Below are 10,533 nucleotides of genomic sequence, written 5' to 3' on the forward strand. Positions count from 1 at the left end.
GTGTCTGAGAGAAGTTATCAAGAAGGTGAATACTTTTGAATGGACAGATAAGCATGAGCAAGAATGGCTTACTCTGAAGACAGCTTTGACAACAGCTCCAGTGCTAGCATTTTTCAACCCAACCAAGAAAACAAAAATCTCGGCAAAGCATCGAAGGATAGGTTAGGTGCAGTTTTGTTACAGCAGGAAGATGGAGAGGATTGGAAGCCAGTTGTCTAGATTCTAGGTCCATGACTGACTCCCGAGTGTCGATGCACTCAAATTGAGAAAGAATGTCTTGGACTAGTTAATGGCTTGGAAAAGTTTTTATCTATGTGTCTGGCCTACCAACTTTCCTGGTGGAAACGGATCACAGACCATCAAAAAAAACCTAAGTGAGATGTTGTAGCCATCTCAGATGGCCATCTGCAAAGGACCATGGGAATTATGGCCAACCCAGGACTCAGACACACTCAGAGTTTGTGTGTATTTGCAACCCAGATAGCTAGATGCGATCGAAACCCCCGCTTGTTTGCATTCTAATGGCTATTTCCCCAGAACAAAAGGACTGTACTCAGGTAACCGATACAGATGGAGACTAACTGGCGCCACTCTTTTTGCGAAGAAAGCCCAAACAGCCAAGGTCAATGACCGCTCAGGACACGCCCAGCGATCAAGGCACCCTCCCCTTTATTGGCCAAAATCGAAGGCAGTGATTGAAGCCTGTCGAATTATTGGGTCTAAAGCTAAGGACCGCCCCAAAGAGCTCAAAATCCCAGAGGGATAAAAAGAGACACAGCCGTGTGTTCGGTCTCTCTTGGCTCCAGCCTACGCCTAAAACCAAGTGTAGCATTACGACCAGAAGACAAGTTCAAGACCAACAATTTCTACCAGACGGCTGAACCCAGCAGAAACGAAGCCACTTCTTCTACCCAGCCACGTAAGATCTGAACAAAGGCCTTGTTCATCTGCAAAGAGCCGGTTGCCCTGAAGTTAAGTATAGGTTATTGTAGTTGTTAGGTGTAGTTTAACTTGTAGTGTTTTATGTTGCATATCGAAGTAATCCTTGTGTATAAACAAACTATCTTTGAACTTGAACTGACTAACTGGGTGTTTGGTCTTTGATCGATATCCGGTAAAGCCTTGTGGTGGTACCATTTGATACCTGGCGACTCTGAAAAGCAATATTATCATTAATAACTGCCATATCTAGTTAATTTGGCAACATTATTGGTGACACTGATGGGATAGTATTCCATTATTAAAAGGAGCAACAATGTCACCATGCATACAGAGAAGGATGATGAAGTTCCAACAGCATGATTTTGATCTAATGTACACTCCAGGTAAGCACATTGTAGTTGCAGCTGCGCTATCAAGGGCTCCAGCTGTGCTAGAAGACAATCAGATTGAAGGCGATGTGCAAGTACATGTCAATTTGATAACTAGGACACTACCGGTGTCTGATAAAAAATCAAAACTAATAGTAGCAAAAACCAAAAGGTTGAAGTTCTGCAGATCGTAATCAAGAATCTCAACGAGGGATGGCCAAATGCGTCATGTTCAAAGTACCACAGCATCAGAGCAGAACTAAGTGTGGCCAATGGATTCCCTATAAGGCAACAAAGAACAAATACCACAGTCTCTGCAAGCTGAAACTTTACAAAAAATTGACGAGGGCCACCTTGGAATTGAGCACGAGACATGGTATATTGGCCAGGGATCAACAAGAGACAAAGGATGGTAGAGGAATGCGCGACAAGTCAAAAATTCCCAACATAGACAAATGAAAAAATTAATGCAGATGGGTGACATATTGACACTGCCATGGCAGAAAGGAAGGATAGATTTGTATTATCTCAAAGGGAAAGAGTACTGGTCGTAGATTACTTTTCCAATTTTCCTGAAGTGGCACAGTTATCCAGCTCGTCAGCCCGGTGTGTTATAATGCATACCAAAGCTATCTTTGCTCGTCATGGCATTCCACAGGTTGTCATGAGTGACAATGCTCCATGTTTCGCTTGTCAGGAATGGAGGGAATTTGCGCAGAAGTACAACTTCAAGCATGTCACATACATCCAGTCCTTTATATCCGCAGTCAAATGGAAAGGCAGAGAAAAGTGTGCAACAATTACTTAAAATATCAATGGACAGCCAGGATGACCCATATGTGGCATTTCTTAGTTAGTGAGCATCACCATCACAATTACTGATAGAACAAGAAGATAAGAACAATGTTGGCATGTCTTTCAAATCAACAAGCAAGTCACAAAATAAAACATCAACTGCAGTCTCAAAAGAGGAAGCAGAAGAGACACTATGACAGGTCAAGCACTCTTTCCCTTCGAGAGAATACATCTTTTAGAACACAATGATATCGTACGGGTGGAGGATCCTGATGGCTGGTCAAAGTGTGCGAAGGTGATACAGAAGGTAGGTCTGAGTTCCTACACAGTCATCACAGAACAAGGCCAGGTACTCGGGAGGAATAGAAGAGCTTTGTTAAAAATTCAGCAACCTGTTACTTCACCGTCAGCAGATGATGTGTGTGAAAACTTCTGTCTATCTAAACCAACGCAACCTGAACAGGAATCATGTGTACAACTTAAAGATACCCAGAGCAATGCAGTTCCAACAGAGGCATCTTCAGAGCCACTAGAATGTCAAGCAGATTCGGCAGATCAACAAAAGCTTAGACGGTCAACGAGACATCGAAAGAAGCCTGACAGACTTAATCCATAGTGGACTCTGTAATTGTAAATAATCTGAATTGTTATGCTATGCGAATCATATGTATGATAATTGGTTGGAATGATGTATATTATATCTTTGTTAAAATCTCAAGGAAAGGAGATGTAATGATATACATGAGCAATTCTGTATGTTATTATGTTAGACCTCCAACCAGCAGGTGGCAATAGAACTACACCACATGACATTGCAACCTTGAGGAGTCATCATGGATAGTCATATTTTCTTTTAGCACTCGTATTCTTTTTGTTAACAGTTTACGGTTCATTAGTAGTATTAGTATCGTTTTCTACCCACGTAACACCGCCGACAAGTGAGCCAGGGCCCTCCAGCCCCAGAGCCTCAGAGGACGCCCGCCAGGGCCATCGAAGGCCACAGGACGAGGTAAGCAGCTGGCTGCCTCCACCTCGGATGTGCATCCTGGGGAAACACCAAGACGTAGTGATAGAGTTATAGAAGGGGCAGGCACATTGAGGATCACGGGGGGGCATCGGGGTTGGGAGAAGGGGGGGGGGCACCTCGTGAGTGGGGTATTGTACAGCACATTAAACAACTTTTTGCACAACTATTATGATGCCTCTGTCATTTTCTTCCGCAATGCGGGCTGACCCCCAGACACTTTGCCCATCTCTCTGGGCATCCCGCCCCTCCATGGTGTTCACCCAGCCTTTAGCCGTGGACATGCACCCGGAGCTGTTTCCCATCCCCTGGGTGTTCGGATGTTGGCTGCAGTGTATGGGATGTTGCCTCCCAGTGTTCATGCACAGTGTCCAAGCACCAAGGTTTGTTTGGAATGAGAACCAATGATTCCCACATGCTATATCCACACCCACAGGAATCCACTTGGCATGTGTCAAGTGCTCACTTAATCACGATTGCCAATACCCTATTAGCAATAGCCTTCAGCCATGCGGCCCGAGGCCTCAGCAGTTGGTGAGGGTTGTGGGTGATCGGTGGGGCAGAGACAAGGGTTGCCCCGGAATGGGGATGGCATCCAGGGGTTGGCATGGTGGTCCACAAGCATTTGCCCCCCCCCCCCCCCCCCCCGGGCTACCCCCACCCAGCACATCCCCCTCCATAGTTGCCCAACCCTGTGAGGATCCCCCGCCAAGTACTGGGGTGGCAATCCCAGCCCCCCCCGGGCTCTTTACCTGTGAGCAAAGATGGCGACTAACCTCCTCGGCTCCCCACAAGCCCTTCAATCAGATTAATGTTTTTAAAAAGGAGTACTAATCAGCATCAGTGTAAACACTTGCTGTGGAGGCCACTGAATGACGGAAGGCCATTGGATATGGTGTCGCTCTCGTTAATTGTATAGAAATGGGGCTTAAGTGGTGATAATTGGTTTCTCGCTACGCTATGGCGAGATCCTGATTTCGCCTATGGCCGGTTGCATCACAACCTGTTTGTCGCCGGGCACGGATCTCATTTTTGGCCTCTCTCGCTATTGACCGGCCTCGTTACGCTTGAGCAAGAACGCAACGAGGCCGGAGAACCGCACCCATTATTTTCTGTAAGATTGCTCCTGCTTATACTGACCAAGATAAACACTTCCTTGAACAAAGGGCTTTAAAAGTGTACAAATTTCATGGTAAACAATGGCACAACACAACACTTGGTCCTCACCTCTCTATCATCATCTGCTAATGATGATTTAGGTGTTCCCTCATGGCCAGAATCATTTTGAATTCCATCTTCAACATTATGAGGCTCACTTATCCTTGGAGATTGGGGGGTTGATGTTTCATCAATTACCAGCTCCCCTTCATTGCAGGAAGTGACAGTGCTCTCTTCAGTCATTGGACTCATTAACTGCATGTGCTCACCTGCAAAAATGAAATACACACAACTCTAACACATACTGGGATAGGAATACAGTGAATTACATAACACAGAAAGGCATTGTGCCAACAATATACTGCATTATTGTAGAACATATATTGGAATAAGGAGGTCTTGTGGTGCAGTGTCCCTGCCTCTGAACCTGAAGCCCCATTCCAGAACTTGATGACCGAGGAAGGTGCATTCATAATGTGTCATACAGGTTGAATATTAACTTGTAAATCTTTCCAACCATACAGACCATAAGACATAGGAGCAGAATTAGGCCACTCGGCCCATTGAGTCTGCTCCGCCATTCAATCATGACTGATATTTTTCTCATCCCATTCAGCATGGTTGCACAGTGGTTAGCATTGCTGCCTCACAGCAGGTTCAATTCCGGCCTCAGGTGATTCTCTGTGTGGAGTTTGGAGTTTTCACTCCCCCCCCCCCCCCCCCCCCCCCCCCCCAGTGTCTGCGTGGGTTTCCTACGGGTGCTCCGGTTTCCTCCCACAGTCCAAAGATGTGCTGGTTAGATGAATTGGCCATGATCAATTGCCCCCAAGTGTCCAAAAGGTTAGGTTAGGGTTGGGGCCTGAGCCTAGGTAGGGTACTCTTTCAGAGGGTCCCGCCTTATCTTGCACCCGAGCAATTTCCCCCACCGAGGCCACCCTTTGGAGCTGATCTGCCAACATATGCCCTGCCTTCTCCCCATACTCAGGCAACTCCTCCCCTCCGTCCTGCCTTCTCCCCATACTCAGGCAACTCCTCCCCTTGCCCTGCCTTCTCCCCATACTCAGGCAACTCCTCCCCTCCTGCCTTCTCCCCATACTCAGGCAACTCCTCCCCTTGCCCTGTCTTCTCCACATACTCAGGCAACTCCTCCCCTCCGTCCTGCCTTCTCCCCATACTCAGGCAGTTCCCCCTCACCCTGTCTTCTCCCCATACTCAGGCAGTTCCCCCCCACCCTGCCTTCTCCCCATACTCAAGCAGTTCCCCCTCACCCTGCCTTCTCCCCATACTCAGGCAACTCCTCCCCTCCGTCCTGCCTTCTCCCCATACTCAGGCAACTCCTCCCCTCCTGCCTTCTCCCCATACTCAGGCAACTCCTCTCCTCCGTCCTGCCTTCTCCTCATACTCAGGCAACTCCTCCCCTTGCCCTGCCTTCTCCCCATACTCAGGCAACTCCTCCCCTTGCCCTGCCTTCTCCCCATACTCAGGCAACTCCTCCCCTCCGTCCTGCCTTCTCCCCATACTCAGGCAACTCCTCCGCCCTGCCTTCTCCCCATACTCAGGCAACTCCTCCCCTCCGTCCTGCCTTCTCTCCATATTCAGGCAACTCCTCTCCCCCGTCCTGCCTTCTCCCCATACTCAGGCAACTCCTCCCCTTGCCCTGCCTTCTCCCCATACTCAGGCAACTCCTCTCCCCCGTCCTGCCTTCTCCCCATACTCAGGCAACTCCTCCCCTTGCCCTGCCTTCTCCCCATACTCAGGCAACTCCTCCCCTTGCCCCGCCTTCTCCCCATACTCAGGCAACTCCTCCCCTCCTGCCTTCTCCCCATACTCAGGCAACTCCTCCCCTTGCCCTGTCTTCTCCACATACTCAGGCAACTCCTCCCCTCCGTCCTGCCTTCTCCCCTCCGTCCTGCCTTCTCCCCATACTCACGCAACTCCTCCCCTTGCCCTGCCTTCTCCCCATACTCAGGCAACTCCTCCCCTCCGTCCTGCCTTCTCCCCATACTCAGGCAACTCCTCCCCTCCTGCCTTCTCCCCATACTCAGGCAACTCCTCCCCTCCTGCCTTCTCCCCATACTCAGGCAAGTCTTCCCCTTGCCCTGCCTTCTCCCCATACTCAGGCAGCTCCCCTCCTGCCTTCTCTCCATACTCAGGCAGCTCCCCTCCTGCCTTCTCTCCATACTCAGGCAGCTCCCCTCCTGCCTTCTCCCCATACTCAGGCAGCTCCCCTCCTGCCTTCTCTCCATACTCAGGCAGCTCCCCTCCTGCCTTCTCCCCATACTCAGACAGATCCCCCTCACCCTGCCTTCTCCCCATACTCAGACAGCTCCCCTCCTGCCTTCTCCCCATACTCAGGCAGCTCCCCTCCTGCCTTCTTCCCATACTCAGGCAGTTCCCCCTCACTCTGCCTTCTCCCCATTATCAGACAGCTCCCCTCGCTCTTCTCAAATGACGCTTCACTTTCCCCGAGGACAATAGATCAAACCTCACTTGCAACTCCTTTCTCTTTGCCAGGAACCCTGGTTCCGGGTCCCCACATACCTTCCATCCACCTATAAAATCCCTTCCATCAGCTGTTGCCGTTCCCTCTCCTCTCTATTCACCTTAGCCTTAAACAAGATCACCTCACCCTCACCACCACCTTCAGTGGCTCCCAGATCACTGACAGTGAGACCTCCCCCCTGCAATTAAACCCCACATGCTCCTCAATCACCTTCCCTATTTTGTCGCTGAAGCTCCAATCCACCAATAATCCCACATCCATTCTTCACCCCCGCCTCTGAGCTGTCCCTTCTTCAATACCACATCCTTTCAATGCAGAGCATTATCTGAGATCAGAATTGAAAAATACTCTGACCTCTTAACCCCAGCTAACTGCACCTTTCCCACCAGAAAAAAAGTCAATCATCAAATACACCTTGTGCACCGGGGAGAAAAACGAATACTCCCGATCCCTTGGGTGTAAAAACCTGCATGGGTCCACTCCTCCCATCTCCCTCTTGAGCCCAACCAATGCCTTCAAATGTGTAAAAACCCTTGATCTCTTCATCAGACCCCTAACCCCCTCATGTTCCACGTCACTATTCTGACCGGGAGTTTCTTACCGCCCTCCTCCCCCTCTCCTATCCGCCATCATCATAACTCCAGCACGTGCCCCCCTGTCCAGGCTCACCCCAACCTTTCGTTACCGTTGAACTCCTCCCCCTCCCAGAATCCCCCCATTCACTTCCTCTTGAAACACCTCCTCCAGTATCAGTGCCCTCCACTCATCTTTCACACCTCCCAGCTTCATCGAAACCTGTTCAACCTGGTTCCCCTGCCCCCCACCACATTCCCATTCACTAGCCAACCTTCGCTTGCTAGTGCTGTGACCCCTGCCAGCAATCCCCCCACTCCTTCCATCCCCCTCTTCATTAACCCGGCCCCATATGCCCTAACAATCCCCCATCTCCCTCATATTAAAGAATACAAAACCGTGCCCACAGAAAAAAGGAATAAACCCAATACACGTGAACAAATGTAACAAAACCCTCCCATTCAAGAAACAGAAAAACAAACCCCCATCAAATAGAAACCCCTCCAAAAGAAAAAACACCACATCCGTCCCCACAAAGTCCAAATCCCAACTCTCATTTCAGTCCCAGTACTTCAGCCTCTGCCGCCGCCACCATCTCAAAATAAAAATCCCTCGAATTGTGAGTCACTCTCAACTTTGCAGTGTAGACCACTCCACACCTCACTCCACTGCTGTACGATGCCACTTTCACCCATCCAAAAGTCGCCCGCCTTCTCGCCAGCTCCGCCGTCAGATCTTGGTATATTCATATACCAACGCCTTCCCATTTGACCTCTCTTCTGTCGACTCTGCTTCACCCAGCTCAAGACCTTCTCGTTCACATGGAACTTATGAAAGCCGTTTATAACCGCCCTTGGTGGTTCATTTGCTTTAGGTTTTGGCCTGAGCGACCGATGTGCCCTTCCAGCTCGTAGCAGGAGGAATCTTCCCCCTCACTCATCAACTCTGCCAACATCTTTGTGAAGTACCCTGGTTTATGGACTTTTATGCCTGGTTTCAGGGGTAGTTTGTGAATGGGTCGGTGTGGGAAGTTATAAGGAAGGTGTAAAATGTTGAAGACCCACAGTCCAAAGATGTGCTGGTTAGGTCAATTGCCCCTTAGTGTCCAAAAGGTTAGGTTAGATGGGGTTAGGGTTGGGGCCTGAGCCTAGGTAGGGTACTCTTTCAGAGGGTCCCGCCTTATCTTGGACCCGAGCAATTTCCCGTGCATAAGGTCTACTCGTGGAATGATTTTCATGTGGTGGGTAAGTCATTGCTAGCAGAAGTGGAAAGGTGAAGAAGGGGGCGAGCACACGTTCACCATTGAGTGAGTCTGTGAGTCCTGTAGGAAGAAAGATGGCGGGGCTGGGTCGCTGGGTTGGGACGCCCCCCTCACAGTGGAAACTCTGACCGAGGTGATGTTGGGGGAGTTCAAGAGGCTGTTTGCCAAGCATATGGAGGTGCTGCAGAGGGAGATGATGACTGCGATGAAAGAGGGGTGGAGAAGGCAATTGCCCCGGTAAAGGCGCCATTGATGAAGATGTTGGTCGAGATGCAGGAGGAAGGAGAGATTTTGAAGGGAATGGAGGAGGCATTGTCACAACATAACAACCAGTTCACCTCGATAGGCGAGGAGAGTGGTGGAGGCCATCAAAGAGCTGTGCTAAGGTGGAGGACCTGGAGAACAGGTCAAGGAGGCAAAATCTGCAAATGGTGGGCCTGCGTGAGAGGGTGGAGGGCCCAAGGCCGACTGAGTACTTCACAAACATGTTGGCAGAGTTGATGGGGGAAGAGGGAAGATTCCTCCCGCTATCGGTCGCTCAGGCTGAAGCCTAAAGCAAATGAACCACCAAGGGCGATTATTGGGGAAGATCCCGAAGCTAGACTCGTACCGGCTTATTATGGGGGGGTGGGGGAACTTTAACACGGTTATTGACTCGGGGATGGACCAATCGAGTTAGAGATCAGGAGGGTGGCGAAGGAGCTGAAGGGGTTTATGGAGCACATGGGGGGAGTTGACCCAGGAGCTTTGGGAGGCTGAGGGGAAAGGAGTTTTCATACTTCTCCCATGTGCATAAGGTCGACTCGTGGAATGATTTTCATGTGGTGGGTAAGTTGTTGCTGGCAGAGGTGGTGGACTCGGGATTTTCAGCAACCGTGGTCTCGGACCCCTCCACTAGCAGGGTCCACTGTGGAGGTTTAATGAAGGGCTGCTAGCAGAGGAGGAGGTGTGTGAGCAGGTGAGGGCTGCCATCTGGGGGTACGTGGAGGTAAACGACAGAGTGTGAGGACTCGCCCGCCATGCTATGGGAGGTGCTCAAGGGGGAGTTTATATCAATTCGGGCCCACAGGGAGGAGGAGGAGCGGGCAGAGATGTCAACGTTAGTGGACAAGATTATGCGGATGGACAGAAGGTACGCGGAGGCGGGATTGTTGAAGGAGAGGCAGAAGCTCCAGATGAACTTTGGGTTGGTGCCCACAGTGGGGAAGTTGTGGAAAGCCAGAGGGGCAGTGTACGAGTACAGGGAGAAGGCTAGCAGATTGCTTGCCCACCAGCTCAGGAAGCGGCGAGGCAGATTGGCACGGTGAAAGACGACAAGGGTGGAGTTGTATTGGACCTGGAATGGGTGAATGAGGTATTTGAGCCACGGTAAGAAATTGGGTAGTTTTTGGGGGGGGTGCATTGATATGGGAGCTGATGGAGGCAGCCTCATGTAAGGGTACTAGTTTGGGAGCGTTGTTGACGGTGCCTCTGCCGTTTTTGCCAGCCAGGTACTCCACAAGTCCAGTAGCAGTGGCATCCCTGAGGGTGTGGGGACAGTGGCAACCGCTTGAGGGGGCCTCAGTTTGGGCACCTATCTGTGGGAATCACAGGTTCACTCTGGGGGAATTGACCGGGTTGGGGGGGGGGGGGGGGGGGGGGGGGGGGGGGTGTCAGGGTTGGTGGCGGGCAGGGATTGAGCGGTTTGGAGATTTGTTCGTGGAGGGCAGTTTCTCTAGTTTGGAAGGGCTGGTGGAGGCGTACGAGTTGCCCAGTGGAAACGGGTTCCGATACTTACAGGTGTGGAACTACGTGAGAAAGCAGGTGCCGTCACTTCCTGATCTGCCGTCCCTGGGGTTGCAGGACAAGGTGCTGTCAAGAACAGGAGCTGGAGAGGGCAGGGTGTCAGAGATATATAGGGCAGGGCGCC

At 50.7% G+C, this 10,533-nt stretch overlaps 1 protein-coding gene across 1 annotated transcript in view; it reads right to left on the bottom strand.

The window, feature by feature from the left end:
* The window catches only part of cnksr1 (connector enhancer of kinase suppressor of Ras 1), a 143,874-nt gene that overhangs the window by 32,667 nt on the left and 100,674 nt on the right, over window positions 1-10,533 (bottom strand). Inside the window, exon 12 of the mRNA XM_038798021.1 lies at window positions 4,357-4,556. Coding sequence (XP_038653949.1) covers window positions 4,357-4,556 — 200 coding nt within the window. The remainder of the gene's footprint in view (window positions 1-4,356; window positions 4,557-10,533) is intronic.

This window comes from Scyliorhinus canicula, chromosome 1, assembly GCF_902713615.1.
Source record: "Scyliorhinus canicula chromosome 1, sScyCan1.1, whole genome shotgun sequence".
NCBI classification, from domain to species: domain Eukaryota; kingdom Metazoa; phylum Chordata; class Chondrichthyes; order Carcharhiniformes; family Scyliorhinidae; genus Scyliorhinus; species Scyliorhinus canicula.